The sequence below is a fragment of the Rhinolophus hipposideros genome, assembly GCF_964194185.1.
Source record: "Rhinolophus hipposideros genome assembly, chromosome: 20".
Classification (NCBI taxonomy): Eukaryota; Metazoa; Chordata; class Mammalia; order Chiroptera; family Rhinolophidae; genus Rhinolophus; species Rhinolophus hipposideros.
In genome coordinates, this window is record NC_138066.1 from 22256724 (window position 1) to 22280820 (window position 24097).

Sequence of the window (24097 nt, forward strand, 5' to 3'; positions counted from 1 at the left end):
TCGCCCAAGTATCCCTAAAAGTCTAGAACAGTGCCCAGCATAAAAGGATCTTGATACATAGTTTTTGAAAGAACAAATAATGATAGACGATATGACATACAGAGTGACATATATCACTACAAGACAATAAGAGGGACTAGCTTCTTACAACCGCTAGGCCCCGCCCCGGAGAAGCCACTTCCGCCCACAGTCTAGCCCGAGACTGTCTGGGAGAAGTCCTCTGCGCAGGCGCTGTGGGGCCGCGGAGCTTTCTGGGTAAAGATGGATGCGCACGATCTCTTTCGCCGGCTTGGCGCGGGGGCCAAATTCGACGTGAGGCGCTTCTCGGCGGACGCAGCCCGATTCCAGGTACTTCGCGCAGGGACAGTAACCAGGGTAACAGGACGCGGAGAATGACCTAGCTTCTGGGGGGCCCGGCGCTTGGAGACGCTGTGGCCTGGCGGTGGGGCCTTTTCCCTTTGGCGTTCAGATTACCCGCACACCTACCTGGTCTGAATGAACTCTTTTCCCATTCTTTGGTAAACTAACTTCGGCCTGGCACAGAGACGCTGGCCCCTCTGCCCCGCTTCTTAGTTTATTCAAAGGACAATTGTAATCCTTTCAACACCATCTTTTTCTCCGAAACTGGTAGAAAGGAATTTCGAAAACAGAAACAACTCAAAATGGAGAGAACAGATTCTTTCGCTATAGTCTACCCAGGTTTGGCTTGCAATGCATATACGTTTAATGGACACGGTTCTTTTCATTCCTGCAACCCCGCGGCATGTTGAGTAACAAATTGAGAAGAGCGATTTAGAAGTATGTGGGGGGGAAAGAGGGAAAGGCGGGGGGGGGGTCTTACATGGGGAAGTAGTGAGTGATAAATCGGGAGAAGTTAGGGCTTAATTATGGAAAACCTTGAATGTCACCCTTGATATTGTGATTACGGACATTGGTGTGCGCGCGCACGACACGTGTGTTTCTTTGGCGATATCACGTTGTTGTTAAGAGTTTGAACTCGAGCCAGATTATTTGGGTTCAAATCCTGGGTCTGCCAGTTACTAGTTTTGAGACCATGGTCAAATTACTTAACTCCTAATGCCTCAATTTTCTCATTTGTAATATGGCTATTTACCTCGAAGGGTTGTTGGAGAATGACGTAATTGGATATTTATAAGCATGCTTAGAAATCTGCCTGACAGCATGTAAGGGATACGCTGATAAGCATATATAAGTGTTAGGTGCCATTATGCTTATTATTGTTACTGTTATAAGGTCAGCAAATGTATCAGCTTGGATTCCATTTGCACGAACACACTTGTCAGCTCAACAAATGTTTGGTGAAATGGTAAAAAAGATGGGGAGTCGTTGGACCCACATCCATATTGCCAGTACTTCTTGCGTGAAAGCAATGCCAGTCTGTCCCTACATTTCATTTAAAATGTTTTGGGTTTTAGGTAGGAAAAAGGAAATATGACTTTGATTCTCCAGAGGTGCTGCAGGGACTGGACTTTTTTGGAAACAAGAAGTCTGTCCCAGGTGAGTGTGGAGAATCAAGAACTCATCAAGAGCTCCAAGATGAAGAGAAAAAAGAAGAGAGCCTAACTGAAACGAAGAGGGAGCAGATCAAGAAAAAGAGAAAGAAGATGAGTTCAGGCTAGTGTTTAATTTTTTTTCTCTTTAATTTTTTCCAATTACAAAAATAATACAAGCTTATTATTACAAATCAGACAATAAATATATAGTTATTCTTCAGTTAATGGCATTCAGGTTGTTTCCAGGTATTTGCCATTACAAATATTGCTACAATAAAGATACTTGTACACATATCCTTTTGTACAGGGCCATTTCTGTTATTAGCATTCCACAAGTGGAGTCACTGAGTGAAAGGTTTGCACACATCTTTCTTTGAACAGATAATGCACAATGACTTCCCACATTATGTCAAGGCTGGGTACTGTTGGTCTTAAGCTTTTTGCCAATCTAATGAGTGAATGTTGCGCCCTGCACGCAACAAGGGCAGTGAGGATGCGAGAAGGGGCTGTTTGGGTTAAGTTTTTAAGCAAGAAACAAACAGAGACTTAATGCAGTTAAATCTCTCTGAAGGCCAGGGGTCTCTCAGTCTCAGAGCACTGGAGCCCAGAATAAAGCTGGCTGGAGGTTTTTATTGACTGGTCTACAACTACAAGAAAGCAACATTGTTTCTTACACAGTCTGTGAGGCTCAGACCTCATAACAGAAAACGTTTATTCCAATCACCTTTTGTCTTTAAACAGCGGAAGCACAAGGTCCCAGGATGTTTTTACTTAAAGCATGTACCTTTTCTGGATCATGTCTTTCACATTGTAACAACTCCGTTGAGAGAAGTGGAAACAGGTGCAAGGGGAAAGCCAGAACCGGCAATAGACTTTCCCAAGCAGGGGGAAGGGGAGGCCCCTTCCCATACCTGTCCAAGGCAGCTCATTTGGGGTCCCCACTCTGTTCGCCTGGCTTAGGTTGTATCTCCCGTGAGATATCTTACCCGTCTTTGGCTGCAAACCATCTTTTGGGGACCAGACAGAGAGACATAAGGTGTAAACAAAGGATGGAACAGTCCCAGAAAGGCACAATCTCACAAACTCTTCTTTCCTTAAGGAAAGACATGAAGGGACAGTTGGCTAGGCTGTTGTGTGACTACAAGTGAAACTTTTGTATTTATATTTTCTTGATATCTGGTACATTTGACCATCTTTTCATATTCTTTACTGGATATTTATATTTCAACTTTTGTGAATTCTTACTCATTGCCTATTTCTCACAGACATTTTTTCTGTACTATGAGGACATCTTTATTTTTGTTATACCTTTCATCATATATGTATTTTCTAGGTGGTTGTTTGGATATAGAAAAGCTAGCTGAGCTTCCTCATTGAAATCTTTTTGTTTAAGTAGTTTTTCAATTACTTTTCTTGTTGTTTTCAAGTATACAGTGATCTGCATATTACACAGTTAAAATAACTAACAAAAAGAAGAGAATGAGCTTCAGAGCTCTGATTTTTACCAACATAGAACTTGCCTCTCCTTTCCAAATTTTATACCTCCTATTACTTTCTTTTATCCAGTTGGAACAGCTAGTACTTTTACTTTTGTTTAGTGTGAAGATATGGCCTGTATGCTACACCCAACAATGTTGCACTTAAAACCTATTTTTTAAAATATATTTTAGAAATTACTTCAGAAGAAGAAGGTTCTACTATACAGTGGATATCATCTGTGGAAGCAAAAATTGAAGATAAAAAAGTTAAAAGAGAAAATAAACTAACTTCAGGAAAGTTGGAGCATCTCAGAAAAGAAAAGGTTAGAAAAATGTCGTAGCCCCAATTGCTTTTCTGACCTAGTGACTTTTTCACTGTCCTTGGGTTATTCTGTTCGTAAAAGTGAATATGGTTTTGTTAAGATAGAAGACTGATTTCATTAGTTTGAATTTTACTTTAATGAAAACAAAGCAAAGTAAGTGTGCTGTGGCTGAAAATTTTTAAGTTTAAAATTCTGAAATGAACAGGTGAATAAACAAAACTGTAGATAGATAATTCTTGATATATTTATATGGATATTATTCTTCTATATAATTCTTGACCTGTTCAAGTTTCAAGACTGATACTGTGTTTAGAATTAAATTTTAAAATTTCTTACCCTCTTTTGATAAACGTGAAATTGGCCCCCTTTCTCCTCTGTGTTGTTAAGCCCACTGGTTTAGAAGGATTTCCTCCGACAGAGATTTGACAGAATTCTTAAGAAATGTGTTTTAAGGGGGAGAAGAAACAAATAAACCATTTACCTGTCTGCTGCACACCTGCTGTGTTGATGATGGAGAGTATTGTTCAGCTCACTTCAGTAACCCAGAATCCAGAATTTGGCTGTCTCTAGATCAGAGAATGGGAAAACAAACAAATCAATACTACTTGACTCTGCTTTCGGCACTCAGTTTTAATAAGGAGAGTTTAGGGTAAATCATCAAAAAGAATTGGCACTTGTATGCTAAGTGCTATGTAAAGTAAATAGATGGCTTCAGTATCTATCTTCTAGAAGTTTATATGAGATTATAAGTTATGACTGTGATAGTAGCACATTAATATGTATAATACGTTATGGCAGTGACACATTAATATGAAGAAAGCATGGATAGATAGGTTTCATCGTTATGAAGCTCCTCTGTGAAAGGGCATAAAATTTGTACCTAGTATTTGTATCTTTTGGGGCTTGGAGTTTAACCAAAAAGTTTCATATGCTACTAAAGCTTATCCTAGAAACTTAATGTTACTTTATAACATCTGACAACTTATTTGACTATAACCGTGGTGACTTTTCAGATAAACTTCCTCCGGAATAAACACAAAATTCACGTTCAAGGAACTGATCTTCCTGACCCAATTGCTACATTTCAGCAACTTGAACAGGAATATAAAATCAGTCCTCAACTGCTTCAGAACATTCTAGATTCAGGCTTCCAGATACCTACGCCAATCCAAATGCAAGCCATTCCAGTTATGCTGCATGTGAGTATGAAGGTCTAGAATGCCTCTAACATTTCTTCCTTTGTTTGCTCATTCTCTTCCCTGTCTTTCAAATCTTCCTTTCTACCTTATTTCCCACTGTTGAAATCCTTCCCTTGCTTTTTAAGGTCCATGTCAAATGCCTTTGCCTCCATAAAACTTGTGTTGATCACTACAACTAGGTATAAGCTTTGTCCTTTACCAATACTTCCCTACCACCCAAGTCTCCATGGTATTTAGTGCATCTTTTTTCTTGCACCATTTCTTACACTTTACACTACTGTGTATTTGTACTATTTATATTTATCTTTCCCATTTTACTAGAACATAAATGGAAAAGATAAATATAACTAGTGCCAATCTGAGAATAGGGACTATATTCTATGTATTCATTCATAATTTAGTTTATAATTCCCAGGAACTATTTCTGAAATGCAGAATTCTTATACTAACCTGACTTTGTTTTTTTACCAGTACTTTTCATTATTGAAGTATACTTTGTATGTAATAAAATACATAGATTTTAAGTGCACAGTTCAGTGAGTTTCAACAATGTGTACCCCATGTAAACATCCCAATGAAGATGTGTAACATTTCTGTCACCCTAGAAAATCACCCCTTTCCATCCTGTCCTCACCCCATCCCTTCCCTGCGGTAACCACTGTTCTGATTTCTATTCTTGTGTATTAGATTTGCCTTTTCTAGAATGTCATATAAATGGAATCATTTATTATTTATTCTTTTATTTCTCCTTTCTTCCACTGTGCATATTGTTAATGAGATTCATCCATTTTGCATATATCAGTACTTTGTTACTGAGAACAGTGAGTAGTATTCTATTGTATGAATGTACCACAGTTTGTATATCCACCTATTGATAGATGTATGGGTTAACCTAGATTTTTGGAAATTAAATCTTTCTGCGATTTCTTTTCGTAGTGAGGAAAGCTGACTTTTTCCCTCCATGGAACTAAGATGGCCTTTAGTTCTTATAGCCATAGGATATGAGTTACCTTTTCATCTACTGTGTTTCCCCGAAAATAAGACCTAGCCAGACAATCAGCTCTAATGTATCTTTTGGAGCAAAACTTAATATAAGACGCGGTCTTACTTTACTATAAGACCGGACTAATATCATTTAATACAATAAATATAATGTAAAATATAATACCGATCTCATATTAATTTTCGTTCCAAAAGATGCATTAGAGCTGATTGTCTGGCTAGGTCTTATTTTCGGGGAAACATGGTATAGTAGTCTTTTTCATTTTCTTTGAAAACTGAAAGAATACATTTGAATGATGTACTTATAGTAAATTTGCTTTTAATTTTCATTTAAGATTATTTGTCATGACTTTAGCTTAAAGCTTTAAAAATCACATTGCCTTTCTGAAAATTGTCACCTATAAATTACTGTGTCACTCAGGTTATCGCCACTTTTTATTTCTTTCAGCCATTCTTTTGCATTCTTTTAAAACCTTCCCTAAGGATTGCGCAGTGCAGATACCAGGACAAAAAGTTGGTTGTGTAATATTGCTTTGATAAAGATTTTAGTGGGAAATGAAAATTGAAATAATGGAAATAATTGAGGCTGTGAATTACCTTTAGCTTTTAAATACCACATTCTTTACCCAGTTCAAATGGACCTCAATGCTAGTTCTCAGAAACTCCATTGGAGTGGTGGTGGCAGGGGTGGAAAACAAATATGGGAGAAATTAGAAGCATGATGGGAATGTGAATAATTGGATTTACTGTATGTAATTTTATTTGTTATTTCTATGGCTGATACAATTCTTTGACCAGGTTCTGAAAAATATGTGTATTTTTTTTCTTGTACTTAATATATCCCGTTTTTAGGGTCGAGAACTTCTGGCTTCTGCTCCTACTGGATCTGGAAAGACTTTGGCTTTTAGCATTCCCATTTTAATGCACCTGAAACAGCCCACAAATAAAGGCTTTAGAGCCCTGATTATATCACCAACACGAGAACTTGCCAACCAGGTATGAATTGCAGCTTCTGAAGAGGATGTGTTTGGTGTTTGCTTCAGTCATCTTTGTTATTTGAGGGCAATAAAAAAGTCTCAGAAAAGGCCTGTTTCATTTATCATGGTCCAGTACAGAGCTGCTCTATGGTATTGCATATGGGCAAATCTTTTATAATTTTCTAAAACATGATTTTAACATTATACTTCTTTGATGAATACTCCAAGATCCTTGAGGTTGAAAGGCTATTGTAATATATAGTCTCTCTCTAAAATTATTTTTCTCACCTAGAAAAATGCGACTTCATCTCAGTTTTTGAGAAAGTATAGCTATACGATGATCTGCTTCACTCTCTCCCAATGTGCTTAATATAAAATACATACCAAGTATGTAGTAGTTTTACAATAGTACTTTGTTCTAAAAATATGTGACAGATTGGAAGAATTTTGGTTTTATCTCTTGGAACTGGTTTACTAGACCTGAAGAAACAACGGAATCTTATTAAGCATTGATGTTCTAAAATGCTGAGACTCCAGGTTAATGTACAGATGATTACGGGTTTAATTTCAGATAGTCATGAATTGTAAAGGATTTGTTTTGTTATTGATGTAAAAGAGTATATATCTCATCATATAGTTTAATGTTTTTATCGTTTTCTGTTTTAGATTCACCGAGAGTTAGTAAAAATATCCGAGGGAACAGGATTCAGGATACACATGATCCACAAAGCAGCAGTTGCAGCCAAGAAATTTGGACCAAAATCATCTAAGAAGTTTGGTGAGGGATTCATGCCTGAGATATAGAGCATGAAGGGTATTTGGAAATTACAAATATCCTAATTGCCACCTAAGAGTTCTTAACGTATAGTCATGCATATAATTAGTGTGATTTTTAGAGAAGCTAAAAGAGATCTCTTCTCCATTCCTAACCAGTAGTTATTAATATATACCAGTGGTTCTCAACCAAGGGCAGTTTTGCCTACCACCCCACCTCATCCTCCACCCCACGGACATTTGGCAGTATCTGGAGACATTATAAGTTGTCACAGTTGGGGAAGGATGCTACTAATCTACAGTGGGTAGAAGCTAGGGATGCTGTTAAATGTCCTACAATGTACAAGACAACTCGCTGCAACAAAGAGTTGTCTTGCGTCCCTAGTCTTATATCAGACAGAGAATCTGCTATTACCTTTCTTTTATCTTGAGCTTCTGAATAAAATTTCACTTAAAAAGGGGTTTTCCTGCATGAAAAGTTTGAAAAGCAAACTGTAGTGTTCTTGCCTCTTAGAAGTTGAGAAAACAGATAAAATATAGTAATAGAATAGGGCTATACTACTTTGTGCTATGATGGATTAAAAATACACAGGTATTAGCTTACTGACCAGAACATTGGTGGTGGTGTAGTGAGTGTACTCTCCGGTTTAGGTTATTAACTGAAATTCAGGAGGTTTAATTCTCTAGTTCAAGAGGGATGACTCCTGTGTATGCAATTTGTACCATTTGTTTTTCCTATAGATATTCTTGTGACTACTCCAAATCGACTAATCTATTTATTAAAACAGGATCCTCCAGGAATAGACTTAACAAGGTACAGATAATATTTTAGTATCTTGTGTGTGTTTTTCATTTAGTTGATTATGTTATGTCCTCAATTGCTTGTATTATTGCCCTTTGGAGCTTGTTATCTGCCAACTTCCAGTACGTGTTGGTGCTATAAGACTAATGGTTTTCGTTAAACTCATAGAAAAATAATTATCTGGTTTGGAAGAAAGTTACAGATTCTAACGAACTGTTAGTACAGAATTCCCCTAGACTTTTTCATGTCTTTCAGCAATTGTGATGGAGTTTATAAGGTTTATGGGAAGCTCTGTTGATGCTAATGGAACTCATATCTTTGAGGCTAATGGAATAGGTACATTAATTGATGTTTATCTTATTTTTACCTTTTTCCTGCTTATTTTTTTGTACCTTTTTTGTGGTATGGTATGTGGATCCGAGAAGCAGCATATGATTTGACTTCTTTGTGAAGTGTGTAGTGAAGTGTCTTGGATCTTCCAGTTCAATACCTACAAATTGTTTTGTTATTTCTTAGTGTTGAATGGCTGATAGTAGATGAATCAGATAAACTGTTTGAAGATGGCAAAACTGGGTTCAGAGACCAGCTAGCTTCCATTTTCCTGGCCTGCACATCTCACAAGGTCAGAAGAGCAATGTTCAGTGCAACTTTTGCATATGACGTCGAGCAGTGGTGCAAACTTAACCTGGACAATGTCATTACTGTATCCATTGGAGCAAGGTAATTGTTCTCCCGCAATATCCCACTGATTATTTTTTTAAATACGGGTCACTTTTTTAGACTCCAAGATACAGATTTTTTGGCCTAAGGTTAATGGAGAGAGTTTTACTGAAATAGTATTCTTTAAAGTCAAGATTGATTAAGGATTTTCTATTTTAGGATAAACTTAACTATTTTAGAATAAACTGCTTTAAACTTAACTCCTGTGTATAAAAAGACAATAGAATGAATTCATGATAAATATAAAGGTAGACAACAGAATAGAAAAAATACTTATGATGTAGCATAATGTATTGCAGCAGCTTATAAAGTGTTAATAAGATACTTAAGATAATTCAATTTTAGTTATCTATAAATAAACCCTTGCTAATCATCAAGAAAAAAATTAGCCATATGTGATAATAACCTTAAAAATGTTCTCGTTTTACTCAATAATTTTAGAAAGATTTTTTAAGGAAATAATAAGACATGAAAATTTACGACTAGAACACAACAAAATGTCAAAAGTTTATTCTAAAATGATAGAATTGTGGGAAATTTATTGTTTACATTTTTCAAATTTCTTTGAGATAGGAGTTTTGTAAGTAGAATAAAACATTTTAAAAATAAATTTATCTTCAAGATAAAATATAAATAAGTACTTACATCGATAGTGGAAATGTTTATTCTGTTGGCATTGTGTGTAAAGTTTTTCATTTATTTAGAATTTATGGTTAGCAAGCAAAAATTGGCTCTTTAAAGGTATGTTTTCAAACTTTAAAGGTATGTTTTCTTCTCAGGAATTCTGCAGTGGAGACTGTAGAACAAGAGCTTCTCTTTGTTGGGTCTGAGACTGGAAAACTTCTAGCAATGAGAGAACTTATTAAAAAGGTATATTTGGAAAACATTCTTGAATTTTGAGAAAGTCACACAGCCTTATATTACTGGTAGGAGGCTGAGCACAATCCCTGCATCATATTTCGTAATCCAGCGATAAATTGTTAAGTACATTGGGCCAACTCTTGTCCCAAGGGGGAGAGGCTCACCTGTTAAAATGTAGTTAGTTTTCTATTTCCATCTCATGGGTAGGCTAGGAAAAGCCCTACCTGATGCCCTGAAAACATCTTTTTTGCACATCTGCATATGTATCTGCCCTCTTCATCTCCCATCCTTTTGCTGGCCTCTAATAGAACTAGGGCATTGTAGAATGAATGGGACACTGGTTGGGGTTTTCTCTTTGTATCCCTTCAGTAAATATTGAGTAGAAGTTAAAAAGTTAAGTACTAGAGGGTTAGGGTTGGGGGTATTAAAAGAAATATAAATCCTAAGCCCTGCTTAGGAATTTAGTCTTTTTTTAGGGGCTAAAATAAATACACTTGTATAAGAAAGTTTGTGATAAAGTGCCATTAAAGGCTATAGAGTGTTTTTCTTAAGCATTCATACAGTTATAATGGCACCATCAGGGTGAGTTGAATTGGTTGGGAAAAGCCTTATAGAGGAAATGCAACTAAATCTGGGCCTTGAAGGATTTGTGGAATTAAGAGGTGGTGGGGGAGGAAGAGTATTGATGGCTGGAGGAACAGCTGGAATAGTCTCAGAGGTGGAGGTGAACACAGTGTGGAGACTAATGAAGAATTTACCTGTCTAAGGCAGAGAGTTTATGGTGGGAATTAAAGAAGATCAGGTTGGACAGGAGAGTTGGGGTCAAGTTGAGAGAAACCACTGAACATTGTTAAAGAATTTGGCCAAAAATATTTTTTTTTAATTTTTAAAAATGTAGCTACATAATTTTTAAAGAAAATTAGTTAAACAGGATATAAGACGGATTGTAATGGAAAGAGACTGAAAGTAAGGAAACCAATTAAGAGGCTATCAAATTAGGCTGGTTAGAGGTAAGGAGGAAATAAAGGTGATAGCCATCATTCATGGTGGAACATTAAGAATAGTTGGAGGATGAAAGGGAAAGGTGTTTGCCAATACCTGGTGACTACAGAAATTTAAGAGCATGGACTCTAGCCTTGGAATTCTAGCTTTAGTCAAATTAACCTCTTCCACAGTTTCCTCATGGACAAAATGGGAATAATGTCTACCTTTTAGAATTGTTTTAGTATTAATGAGCTAATACAAATATAGTACTTATAGCAGCTCTTGGCACATAATAAATATTGTGTGTTGGTTTTTAAAATATTCTTAAAGCTATCATTTGGCAATAGGAAACTTAAGGTTTTCACGGCTACTCACATGGGATTGTATACCAGGGATTTTTAGCCATGTATGAGCTTGAGGAGATTTATGAACTCTCTGAAATGATGTTAGACTGTGTGTGAGTATGTGGTTGCCTATTAGAAAGCTTCATAGTTTTCATTAGATTCTGAAAAGGGTGTGTGAACCAAAATATAAAGATTAAAACCTTATATAGACAGTTGAAAATACAGAAAGCTGGTTTAGAGAGAGACAGAGTTGGATGATATAATGTCAAAATCATTTGCTTAGAGTTGGTAGCTGATAACAGATTTCAGTTAATTTAATAAGATAAAAATATTAAGAGAACTGACCACCAAGCACTAAGCTTTTGGGGAATACCCACAATTAGGATAGATAATAAATTTTAAAAAGTTATTACATTTTAAGTAGAATCAAAACAATTCTGAGGCACAGAAGCCAAGAGATTATAGTTTCAAGGAGTGGGCATCAATCACTGTATAAAGGTGAAGGGGGTTAATTAGACAAGATTATTGGAATGAGCAAGATGGAAAGTGCAGTTCAGGTTGAGTGGAAAGAACCCATGGATAAAGAGGAAGACGGGCAGGTTTAGAACTCTGGTCCAAGAAATTTGGCAATGAAAGTACATTAAATTGAATTGGGTTCTTTTATGAACTAAAATTATGAAACACTGCAATTATATTCTTGATTATGGGTTATGTGTGCTGATTTTTGCCTTTCTTTTAGGGTTTCAATCCACCTGTTCTTGTTTTTGTTCAGTCTATTGAAAGGGCTAAAGAACTTTTTCATGAGCTCATATATGAAGGTATTAATGTGGATGTTATTCATGCAGACAGAACACAGCAACAGGTAAAGTCAAATGTATATTTTCGAAATAATAAAGAAAACTCAATTTTAAAATACTGGCATTAAACTTATGAAGTACTTGTTTTCCATTCCTAAAAATTACTAAAACACTTAATATATGTTCTATTAACCAGAGAGATAATACAGTCCACAGCTTCAGAGCAGGAAAAATCTGGGTCCTTATTTGTACAGCTTTGTTAGCCAGAGGAATTGATTTTAAAGGTGTGAACTTGGTGATCAATTATGACTTTCCAACCAGCTCAGTGGAATATATCCACAGAATAGGTGAGTTGCCTCCTTCCTCCCCACTTATCCATCTCTTAGCACCTCTACTCTTCCCTACAAACTGTTCATTTTTTAATGCTGTGGAAATCCAGTGACTTTTATATGTGAACCATGAAGGTCCCTTCCCCTAAAAAAGCAGTTTTTAATGGTCTGATTTCTCTCAGGTCGAACTGGAAGAGCAGGGCATAAAGGAAAAGCTGTTACATTTTTCACTGAAGATGATAAACCATTATTAAGAAGGTAAATTAGGAAAATTAACAGTATTGAGTTGGTTCGTTGATTCATTATTCCTATATGTATACACAATTAACAGATAATTACAAAACGGCCATGTCCCAAATTCTGTTATTGTGTTAGTCAATCAAATTTTAGCCACGAGAAAAGGAAAAGAATCAAAAAGTTTTGTTTTTCTCCTTCCATTATTTGAATCTTGGAATATTCATTAAGTTTCAGAGTCACAGAATTCTCTCAGTTGCTATTACTTACAGTGTAATACTAAGGTTTTGGGATGGGTAAATAGTTTAAGTTAACCCGAATCTCTTCAGTCCAGTCAAAATTATCTCTTACCATGGTGTATCCTTCTCATTACTCTTAGGGGCAGATGGAGTTTTATATGTAGTCCTAGGAAAAACTTATAGTAGCACACTCCAAACTTTTAGTAGTACAAATATTCACTTGTAGACCTTTGAAGCCTGAAAAACATTATAGATAATACTTTCAGAATCATGGGTCTTAATTTAGCCATGATCATAGATTTTAATATAGAAGCTGAATTTCATACATTTTGGCTGCCTACAGAAAATGTGGGCTAATAATTGATAACGTCACATTTCTAACAATTGAAATTGAGTTATGGTTGATGGCAGTTTGTACTTTGATCTGTTTATCAGTTTTGACAGATTTTGACTTGCGCCTTCTGAGCCTTGGCTCTGTCCACCTTGGTTTGCTTTGAGCTGACTTTCACATGTGCATGTGTAGGGGAGTATATTCTGACAGCCTAGATTCACCTAAAGTCTCCTTGGTAACTCCAAGCGTGTGAATCTGATGAACCCTGTATCAGTGTAACTATATACCTCATTTTTCTATATGAGAAATGGGGGTAATGGTAGAATTTACTACAAAGGGTTGTTGTAAGGATCGAATGAGTTACTATACATGAAAAGCTTAAAACAATGCCAAACCCATAGTAAGCACTATGTCTTAATACATTTAAGCTTGACTCTGGCTTCAATGGGTCTCTCATCCCAGATTGAGTTTAGTAGCTTTTTAGGGCTTGATAAGTGTTGAGTAGAAATAGCTGCTATCTAAAATACTCACCAATTCATGGATTTTCGTGCAGCAGATAGTTCAGTAATCCAATGTGATTGTGTTTGGTGATGATACTATATCGAAACACTTCACTGGATTACTTTCGTGTTTGTGTAGTTTTAGTTCCTCTTGAATTGTGCAGAGGGTTTAAGTTCATAAACATCAGTTTGATAAGATACAAATTTATATTAATGGTTATCTTTTTCAGCATTGCCAATGTTATACAACAGGCCGGATGTCCTGTACCAGAATACATAAAAGGTTTCCAAAAACTTCTAAGGTACAATCTTGAATTTACCTGGAGCTTCTCTTTCTCTCTTTGCCTATACATTTTTGCTTTCACACTTTTACACATTATAGTTTTAACAATACTACTACTGTTAGAACATTTTAGGAGAAACATTTTCCTTTTAATTATTTATGAATATGTATATTCTTTCCTTGCCAGTTTTTTCATTCTTGAAATTTTAAGAATTCAGATTTTTAAAAAATTTTTTCAATGTGAGTGAAATGTGCTTAGATTTTTAGTTCACAAAACTAATAAAAAGCAGTTAATTGGCCAAAATCAAATTGTAATGCTGGTTGGCACAGGATATAAGGTTGACACAGAACATGTTTTAATCATAATCACTGCCTTTTAAATTAAAAATTGATTGAATTTATCATCCCTTTGGTTTACCTCTCTAAATGCTATTAGGTAATCTCATATATAAAAGGGGATACACTCACCATAAACCAGTTAGTAGATAAAAAAATGAATTTTGTAACCAAGCATAGAAACTAGTTTTCGCTTTAGCTCTTTCAAATTAAGTTACACTCAATTTAATTCTTTCCTTTCTTACTTTGTAACTTTCAGCAAACAAAAGAAAAAGATGATTAAGAAACCATTGGAAAGGGAGAGCATTAGTACAACTCCAAAATATTTCTTAGAAAAAGCGAAGGATAAACGGTAAGTGTGTGGTGACTCCATTACATAGATACGGTAGGCATATTTTTCTTTAGGATAAGTTGTTACAAGTAGAATTAATAGGCCTACAGTCCATTATAGAATGTAATTAAAGTAATATATCTTAAGTTGGCTGTGATTTGGGAACTTGGATAATTCAGTCTTGGAATTTTTCTGTATCTGTCTATTAATGATCTGTTTTTTTTCCATCTCTGAAAATACGATTTCAATTCACCATGAATTAGAATTGCCCTGCCCACCATCTCCACACAGCCTGCATCAGCACATACGAGTACTATTGAGACCAATAGTCAGGACTCAAATTGATGTAGTCTTCCTTGAAGCTCCATATTCTGGGCAGGATTTCAGTATAATTTTAGGCTTATGCAGAAGCACATTGTACCACCTCAAAAAAGTATGACTTGGTTAAATTTGTAGTAGTTGAGTTTTACGAGGATTTTTAAAGTATAGATTTTTTTAGTATATACATACAAGACTAATTTTTTTGTCCAGTATTGCTAGGAAGCTGCATGTTTTGATAGGGGTAAGGTAATATATTTTGAATAGTACAACTCTTTCTACTATTTATGGAAAATGACACTCTTCAGATTCTACCAGTACCGTTTAATATGTAATATATATGAAGTGTAGGCATTTTCTGAGTACCTTTTGTCCTATTAGGTACTTGATGGTGGTAGTAGGTTATACTGATGACTATAAAATGAGACCCATGTCTTTGAAGTTAGGGAAGGAGATTAGTATACAAGAAAAAAATTGGAGAATAATTTTTAAATAAAACAAGTTTAGAGAAGGGAAAAATCATGCATTGGTATAGTCACAAAGTTTTAAGGAGGTAAAACAATCTTAATGATAGGTAAAATCTAGGCATATAGAGGAACAAGGTGAACAAAGGCATGACAACTGGAATGCATTTTCCTTCTTTCTAAGTGGAATAAGTCTTACCTAATATTTTGTACCGACTATGGGAAATAATGTTCAGTTCAAGCATAGCGTGCAGAATGTCCCAAAATTTTAATGCAGTTTTAACCTTTAACAACTTGGGAAGAACAAATGGTACAACTTACAAAATTAACATTTGAAAGAGTAATCCTTTTCATTTCATTTGTAGTTAGTTTAGTGAAATTTTTTAAATTATGTTTTTCACTTACAGTTAACATTCAATATTATATTAGTTTCAGGTGTAACATAGTGTTTAGATATTTATATAATGTATGAAGTGATCCCCAATTAGTCTAGTACCCATCTGGCACTATACATGGTTGTTGCAATACTATTGACTATATTCTCTATGCTGTTCTTTACATCTCCTATGATTATTTTGTAACTACCAATTTGTATTTCTTAATCCCTTCACCTTTTTTTACCCAGTCCCACAATCCACCTCCCCTCTGGCAATCATCATTTTATATATTCTGTATCTATGACTCTGTTTCTATTTTGTTTGTTTTGTTCTTTAGAGTCCACATACAAGTGAGGTCATATGGTATTTGTCTTTCTCTGACTTATTTTACTTAGTATTATATCCATGTTGTTGCAAATGGTAAGATTTCATTCCTTTTTATGGCTGAGTAATATTCCATTGTATACATGTACTACATCTTCTTTATCCAGTCGTCTCTTGATGGGCACTCAGATTGGTTCCATTTCTTGGCTATTGTAAATAGTGCTGCAGTGGACATAGGAGTGCATATACCTTTTCAAATTAATGTTTTGGATTTCCTTGGATAAATACTCAGATGTGGAATTATTGGGTCACAAGGTAGTTCTGTTTTTAATTTCTTGAGGAACCTCCAAACTTTTCCATAGTGGCTGCACCAATTTTCATTCCCACCAACAGTACATGAAGGTTCTCTGCACCCTAGCCAACACATGTTGTTTGTTGGTTTATTGATGATAGCCATTCTGACAGGTGTGAGGTGATAATCTCATTGTAGTTTTAATTTGCATTTCTCTGATGATTAGTGACGTTGAACATCTTTTCACATGTCTATTGGCCTCTATCTGTATGGCCTCTTTGGAGAAAAGTCTTCTGCCAATTTTTTAATTGGATTGTTTTTTGGTGTCTTTATAAATTTTGGATATTAATTCCTTATCAGATGTATCATTGGCGAATATCTTCTCCCATTCAGTAGATTGTCTTTTCGTTTTGTTGGTAGTTTCCTTTGCTGTGCAAAACCTTTTTAGTTTGATGTAGTCCCATTTGTTTATTTTTTCTTTTGTTTTCCTTGCCTAAAGAGAAATAGCAGAAAAAATATTAGTAAGAGCAGTGTCAGAGGGTTTACTGCTTGTTTTCTTCTAGAAGTTTTATGGTTTTGGGCCTTACATTTAAGTCTTTAATCCATTTTGAGTTTATTCTTATATATGGTATAAGAAGGTGATACAGTTTCTTTTTTTTTTTTTGCATGTACCTGTCTAGTTTTCCCAACACCATTTACTGAATATTCTTGCTTCCTTTGTCATAGATGAAATGACCATGGAGGCATGGGTTTATTTCTGGGCTCTCTATTCTGTTCCATTGATCTGTGTATCTGTTTTTATGCCAGTACCATGCTATTTTCGGTACTATAGTCTTGTAGTATAATTTGATATCAGGTAGTGTGATACCTTCAACTTTGTTCTTTCTCAAGATTGTTGTGGCTATTCGGGGTCTTTTGTGGTTCCATATCATTTTAAGATTTTTCTAGTTCTGTGAAAAATGCCATTGGTATTTTGATAGGGATTGCATTGAATCTATAGATTGCTTTGGTTAGTATGGACTTTTTAATGATGTTAATTCTTCCTGTCCATGAGCACAATATATGCTTCCATTTATTTGTATCTTCTTCAGTTGCTTTCTTCAGTGTCTTAGGTTTTCTGAGTACAGGTCTTTTATCTCCTTGGTTACATTTTTGTGAGTTCTTAATACATTTTTTAATTTTTTTGTGGCAACAATCTCTGGGTAACACTTAAACCAGTGGATTGGTAGAGAAAGTCATTCTACTTGGCCACCTAATCTCTCTCTGTCGCATCCGGCGCAAGCAACAAGGGCAGTGAGGGTGTGAGAAGGGGCTGTTTGGGTTAAGTTTTTAAGCAAGAAACAAACAGAGACTTAATGCAGTTAAATCTCTCCGAAGGCCAGGGGTCTCTCAGTCTCAGAGGACTGGAGCCCAGAATAAAGCTGGCTGGAGGTTTTTATTGACAGGTCTACAACTACAAGAAAGCAACATTGTTTCTTACACAGTCTGTGAGGCTCAGACTTCATAACAGAAAATGTTTATTCCAATCACCCTTTGTCTTTAAACAGCGGAAGCACAAAGTCCCAGGATGTTTTTACTTAAAGCATGTACCTTTTCTGGATCATGTCTTTCACATTGTAACAACTCCATTGAGAGAAGTGGAAACAGGTGCAAGGGGAAAGCCAGAACCGGCAAGAGACTTTCCCAAGCAGGGGGAAGGGGCAAGGCCTCTTCCCATACCTGTCCAAGGCAGCTCATTTGGGGTCCCCACTCCGTTCCGCCTGGCTTAGGTTGTATCTCCCGTGAGATATCTTACCCGTCTTTGGCTGCAAACCATCTTTTGGGGACCAGACAAGAGAGACATAAGGTGTAAACACAAGGATGGAACAGTCCCAGAAAGGCACAATCTCACAAACTCTTCTTTCCTTAAGGAAAGACATGAAGGGACAGTTGGCTCGGCTGTTGTGTGACTACATCTCTCACTAGATGTTTTCTTTTGGTGGGCCATATCAGAACTGTTGTTGTACATGCATCAGAACCTCTTTCTTTGGATGGTCTTAAAGCTGGGATTACAAATGCAGTTCTTTCAGGCATTGAGCAGCAGCTGATGAAAGTTTAAATCAGCTAGAGCGTAAGATGGTGGCCATGTTGAATTTTAATAAGAACATCAATATTTTAAACAATCACACTTTAAATGTTGATTTTTGTCAGTTTGTAGCATTTATACTTCCGAGGTTATTAAAACTTAAAGCTGCACTAAGACTTTGTGGACACTTGGTATAAATGTTGTCACTTTAGACCCCTGCTAAGCTTTCTCGATTTTCTTCACATTTAAAGGCCATGCTTCTTAACATAGCATACAAACAAGAACTGATCTGACTCCAGCTTACCTTTCCAATGTAGATGTTCCTTTAATGATACTATCCACACCTGTAGCCTCAGCTCATACCTCTATGCTGATAACTGTTACATCCAGATTTTCAGGTCCAGCTTCCCAACTGAGCTATAAACCTGAACATAATACTAATTCTGCCACTCAAGGTTGGTTGAGGATTAAATGAGTTAATATACATCTGAGAACTTTGCATTCCTGTACTATGATATGCAAACATTGATTATTTTCTCAAAATCTGTTTGCTTTGCTGTGTTAATACTTAATTGATGGCTATTCACTATTCATCAAACTCTAAAATCAGACTGTTGGGATTCATGTCTAACATTTATTACCAGTATGTGGTGTCAGCAGGTTGCCCAACCACTCTGCTTCATTTTCCTCATCTTTAAAATGAGGATGATAGAATCTTCGTAAGTTAGGAAGATTATCTGAGGTGATACATACAAAGCACTTGTCACTGTATTGGCACTTACTCAGTCTGAACTCTCACTGTTAGGTCAGGACCAGAATGTCTTTTAGACCATGTTGTAGGGTAGTATAGTATGTTGATCTTTGTCTCACTTAGGTGATTGTGGTTTTCTAAAGGGCAGTCCTGATGAATGCATCTTTGTGTCCCTGGTGCCTTATATATCTGATTATACAGTAGGTTTCAGTAAATGTTTATTAAACTAGTAGACTTTTAGAAAGTACATACATCTAGAATTTCTGATTGAGCTTTCCTTCCTTTCCTTGCCACAGGAAAAAGGTCACTGGTCAGAACAGCAAGAAGAAAGTAGCCCTTGAAGACAAAAGTTAAAAAGTTTTGTTGTTTTTTTTTTAGAAGACTGTAATTTTATGATTCCAGCATGAACGTTGTTTTCATGGAATACTTCATCTTAAAATCACCTGTACCAAACACTTGAAATGAACAACAAGATCATGGGAACGGTGGAAAATGATCATAAACTTTCAGTGCATTATGTCAAATTTCAATTTGTAGGTGACTTTTTAAATGATTCCACAATGAAAATAACATTCATTGACATTTGTGGTTTGAATCCAGAGAGATACTTCTTATAGAAGAACAAAAGCTTATGTTAAAAATAAAAACATCTAAATGTTGTGGATTCTTAAGGATTTTTCCCTTCTAGTGTGAAGGAAGGTATGATGTATGCTGTGGAGAAACATCTGGAAATTTCAAAGTAAAGCCTTGAGATTGAATGCCCCTTCCTGCCCCCGCCCCCCATTTTTTGGGAATGGACCAGGTAAAGCCTCGGCTATCTACCAAGAAGAAATCTACTGCTCTTTATTTTATTCTTAACTTCTCGAGGCCTTTTGTAGTATGAGTCACAATAAAAGGATGCCTCTTCTGTGCCTGGTTATTCAAGTTCTCTAGGATTTTAAATTCCTTGGTCTATTAAATATCCTTATAGCTCATCGGTAAGGTAGCTCATAACTTACCTGTCATAATGTTGCAACTATGATATTATGGTTAGCCTCCCTTCATTTTCCATTTACCTGCACTCTTTCCTGTCTCTTTCCATTCAAGATGACTTTGCATGAAAACTGATAAACGTTTTATCCTGATAAGGAAGAATGTTCCTGTTACTTGATATACCTCTGGCTCCATTCTCTTACAGCTTATCTTTCCTGAGGCTTTATGTCCCTTCCATCCATTCAGTAAGCAGGTCTCTGCCAAAGGTAAAGGATTATGATTATACAGTGATGGAAACTCCGCTACCAGCAGATTTTTCTCAGTTGCTAGTTTCTGTACAATGAAATAAAAAATCAACTTCATTTATGTATGTTACTTAGAATGACACCTGACATGAATGTTAAGTTATTAATATCAACACTAGGTACTATAATACTATAACATTTGAATTAAACATTTATTCTGAGCCTTATACTCCAAAGTCAGGACGAGTAGACTCCCAATTTGAGTATTTTAGATGGGACAAAAATTGTTCATCTTCAGAATTTATGTAAATGGAGACCTATTGCTACAAGATGCAAAAAATACAAACGTGATATTTTTCTTTGCTCTTACACAGATCCTTGACTCATATATTCTGAAGGTTAGTGTACTGCTGCCACCCATTTGACAGCTGTATGACTTTGAATGAGTTCTTTAATTTCTCAGAGCTTCTGTTTTTTTTCATTTATGAAATTGAGTGTAATACCAACTGTCTCAAGATTAGAAGTACCTAGCACTAACATGCTGTAAATTCACAACAAATGTTCCTTAAACATTATATTTAGTTAGGAATGCAAAGCTTGTTAACATAGTCCCTGCCTTTACTGTGTAGTGGTGAGGATAAAATAAAGGAACAAATAGTGTGGCAAATGCTATGTTAAGACATAAGGCCACCATGCTGAAGCATCACAGGAAGGCATGTAATCCAGACTGGAACCTTCATGGAAGGCTGATACTCTGAGCTGAGTCTTGCAGATGTAAGAATCAATAGGCAAAAGAGAACAAAGTATCCAGACAGAAACATCACATATTTCATGATCTTTAATATACTCCCTTCATTTGACTTCATTTCCTTTTCATTTTTAGTCTTTTCCCGTGTAAACACCCATCCTTAAATGAAAGTGAGTACATAAACCTGTAATCAACTTGGTTTGTCAATGGATTAATACTGAATTGTAACACCTTTATATCAGTTGGAACTATCTGCTGCACAAATAATCAGTTTCACCTAAAGAAGGGGAGGAATAAAATTTGTACGTTATGGAAAAGGACACAACAATAATTGAATAGCTGGCTCTAGGGAAATGAGCAGGGACTTGGAAGTTAAAACACCTGGTTTTGAACCCTGGTCCTGTTTGCAGCTGTATGGCCTAAACACGTTACAACTTCTTTTAACCTTGGTTTTCTCATCTGTAAAATGCCAACACTAATTCTTAAGGACACTGAAGATTTGAAAAAGTAAAGTTCCCGACCGGTGATTTGTGCCCAATAAACAAATATGGTTACAAATTATGTCCCTGTAAAAGCCCTGTGGCAAGAGTGAAAGATAAAGCTAATTATAATTAATCCATTACTAGTAAGCAAACTACTTGAGGACTTGAAAAAGTTTACATTTGACTTGTATCTTCTTACTGACAGTTTGATTAGGAAAAGAATCAAGTAAAAATATGCCCAGATAGGTTCAGAGTAATCACAGCTTTTCAAACACCACTGTTTTGCCCCTGCTTGCAAGTACAGGCATACCTTGTTTTATTGAGCTTTGGTTTATTATGCTTCATAGACGTTGCATTTTTCACAAATTGGAGGCAAGACCCCTCCACCAGCAAAAAGATTAGGACCCACTTTAATGCGGTGGTCTGCAACTGAACCCGCAGTATATCCAAGGTATACCTGCATAGGAAAAATGGATTACCAGATGGCAGGACCAAACACAAGTTATGCACCATGGTGGTTTTTATATGTGGGTTGGGTTTATTGGTCTACCAAAATAAATTTTAAATACCTTCAGCTTTGGGATGGGTACCAAAAGGAAGCTGCCGAGTTCCAGGGGTGGGAAATAGCGCTGATCATTAATCGGCGTTGTGAAGCTATTCATCTATTTATGTGTGAAGAGGAACAAAAGGACACACCTGTATCCACCATCCAGTTTAAAAAACGACTCAATCTACTGTATCCACCAACAAAGATAGTTTTTCAAACGGAGGGGCGACGGTGCCTTGCTGGGCCGCCTGCGGGGCCCTCCAAAGGACCCTGCCAGAAAATGAATCAGTTCCCCTGGAGCGGAACAGGAGGCCATGCCAACCAGCCCCAAAACGAATTGCACCCGAAGGACCCCTGCGGCGGTAGTGTCACGTGACGAGGGAGCACCGCCCCTCCCTGGGCGTGAACGGTCACGTGGGCCCATGGCCCCGCCCCGTCGCCTTGTCTGCGGCGGGGTGGAGTCTGGTGTTTGCCCCGGAAGTGACTTCTTCAGCTGACAGCTGCTGGTAAGGTGGCGGCTGCAGCAGCGGCAGCGGCAGCGGCAGCGGCAGCAGGTCCGGAGCAAGATGGCGCTGCGGCCGGGAACCGGAGCTGGCGGCGGCGGAGCCGCGGGAGCTGGCGCAGGGCCCGCCGGGGGAGGCAGGTGGGTGCGAAGAGCTGGGCCGGGACCCGCTCTGCAGCGGCGAGGGGTGTTTGGCAGTTATGGCTGTTTTCGCCCGCTCCAGCCCCTTTTGCTGTGGAACTGGGCTACGGGAGAAGGGTCGTCCCGGCGCTTAGGCCGAAGAGGGCTGATGGAGGCCGGCCTCCCAACTCCTGTCGCTCAGGCTCAGGGGCACTGGCTGCTGGGGCCGAGCGGGGAGCGAGCGCGCCCCGCAGTGCGCGGAGGAGACGAGGCGAAGGTGAGGGTCCGCTGTGCGGGGCTGGCACCCGCCGGGCTGGCTGGTAAAGAAGGAACCCCGACGCCTCGCTTCTCGCCCTGGTTGGTCTGACCTTTTCCGGGATATGACCAGGGATACTGCAGGGAAGGCTCTGAAAAATCTGATCACAAAGCTGAACAACAGCTTCAGCTTTGTGTGGGGGTACTGTTTGTCTTTTCTCCCCTTTTAGAGCGTTTTGTCCTTTTATTTCCTTAACACACGAGAAACAGCAAGAAAATCTGAGCACCTTTGAATTAATAAATAGAGCTCTTGTCGATGAAACTGTTAAGACTTGCCTCTTGATCAAAAAACAATCCACTGTTAAACAGCAGTTACGCAGCTATTAGAACAAAGCCTCCAGTCTTCCACTTAGCCCTTAAATCTGTCCTCTGTCATATTTCGCTTAAAAATGGCAGGTGCCAGAACGGGAAGGGCGATGAACATTTGCAACTTGACAAGTTTATCGTTTAAGGAAAAATTTTATTCCTGGAAGTTTTCACTCCACTTCTAAAATGACCCAGTCTGATTCTGTTTTGTTAGCCGAACACATACTTCATACACATTTGGACATAAAATGCTTTTTATCTTCTGCATCCTAAATTATCTGGAATATAAAGTGTTAGTTTTTTGATATGCAATGTTTTAATTTTGGAGTCAAAAACAGTACAAAAGTGTCAAGTCTTTGAAGTTATCACCTCCTGCAGCTGTTTATATATATGCTAGGACAAAAAGAGAAGTCTGTAGAATAAACCACTTGTGTGCAGCAACCCCATTTCTCATTTCCTCTACATATCTTTCACTTTAGATTTAAAACTTTTTTTCTCTTTTGTTTTCTAATTTGTAGTGTTTCATTCATTAGTTTTTCACGAATAAGTCAGTTTCTGGCTGAAGACAAATATGTAATAATCTCTATTTCTTTTCTATATGTGATGACAGTTTCTAAAACATTTTCAGTAGCATTAATTTGATCAAGTATATGATTAATCATGGCATGAAGTTCTGGGAAAATACAAACTTAAAAGAATTGGTTATTCTAAGCCCCGGTTTTTATTTTTTTGTTTTTTACTTCTTATGCAGGGGGAGGTGCAGAAAGTTGAGTGGATCATTCCGCTTACAATATTTTTAACATTGGCCTGTGAACACAGACTTTTAAAAATAAATATGGCCTCAATTGTGATAGAAATTAGAATGAATGATTTAAAACTTTCTTTTCTCTGTAAAATTTAGTTGTAGTAAC

General features: G+C 37.1%; 2 protein-coding genes across 19 annotated transcripts in view; both read left to right on the plus strand.

The window, feature by feature from the left end:
* Positions 1-222: 222 nt before the first annotated feature.
* DDX52 (DExD-box helicase 52) lies at positions 223-19856 on the plus strand. Of its 2 annotated transcripts, none has more exons than XM_081029205.1 (15): positions 223-348; positions 1437-1635; positions 3185-3315; positions 4329-4514; positions 6369-6512; positions 7160-7271; positions 8009-8081; positions 8586-8789; positions 9569-9659; positions 11718-11840; positions 11972-12122; positions 12287-12362; positions 13639-13710; positions 14287-14379; positions 19246-19856. In XM_081029205.1, exons 1-15 carry the CDS (start codon positions 262-264, stop codon positions 19301-19303), a joined length of 1800 nt encoding a protein of 599 aa, XP_080885331.1. In that variant the 5' UTR covers positions 223-261; the 3' UTR covers positions 19304-19856. The 2 variants fall into 2 exon arrangements, with proteins under 2 accessions (XP_080885331.1, XP_080885330.1); XM_081029204.1 differs by having other exon boundaries at positions 242-348; positions 11751-11840.
* A 2555-nt stretch (positions 19857-22411) lies between these two features.
* SYNRG (synergin gamma) overlaps positions 22412-24097 on the plus strand; it is a 65472-nt gene continuing 63786 nt past the window's right edge. For 16 of the 17 annotated variants that reach the window (XM_081029215.1, XM_081029220.1, XM_081029207.1 and 13 more), the window contains exon 1: positions 22415-22586. In XM_081029215.1, the coding sequence (XP_080885341.1) occupies positions 22510-22586 (77 nt within the window). In that variant the 5' untranslated portion in view covers positions 22415-22509. Of the gene's footprint in view, positions 22587-24097 lie in introns of all 17 variants that reach the window. The other variant, XM_081029217.1, reaches the window with a different exon arrangement.

What these genes read in the sequence shown, in the direction of transcription:
- DDX52 (XM_081029205.1), top strand. Translation starts at nt 262, where the DNA reads ATGGATGCGCACGATCTCTTTCGCCGGCTTGGCGCGGGGGCCAAATTC. An exon ending in GGTTTCCAAAAACTTCTAAG is followed by an intron (nt 13,711 to 14,286) that starts GTACAATCTTGA and finishes TGTAACTTTCAG; the next exon opens with CAAACAAAAGAAAAAGATGA. An exon ending in GAAAAAGCGAAGGATAAACG is followed by an intron (nt 14,380 to 19,245) that starts GTAAGTGTGTGG and finishes TCCTTGCCACAG; the next exon opens with GAAAAAGGTCACTGGTCAGA.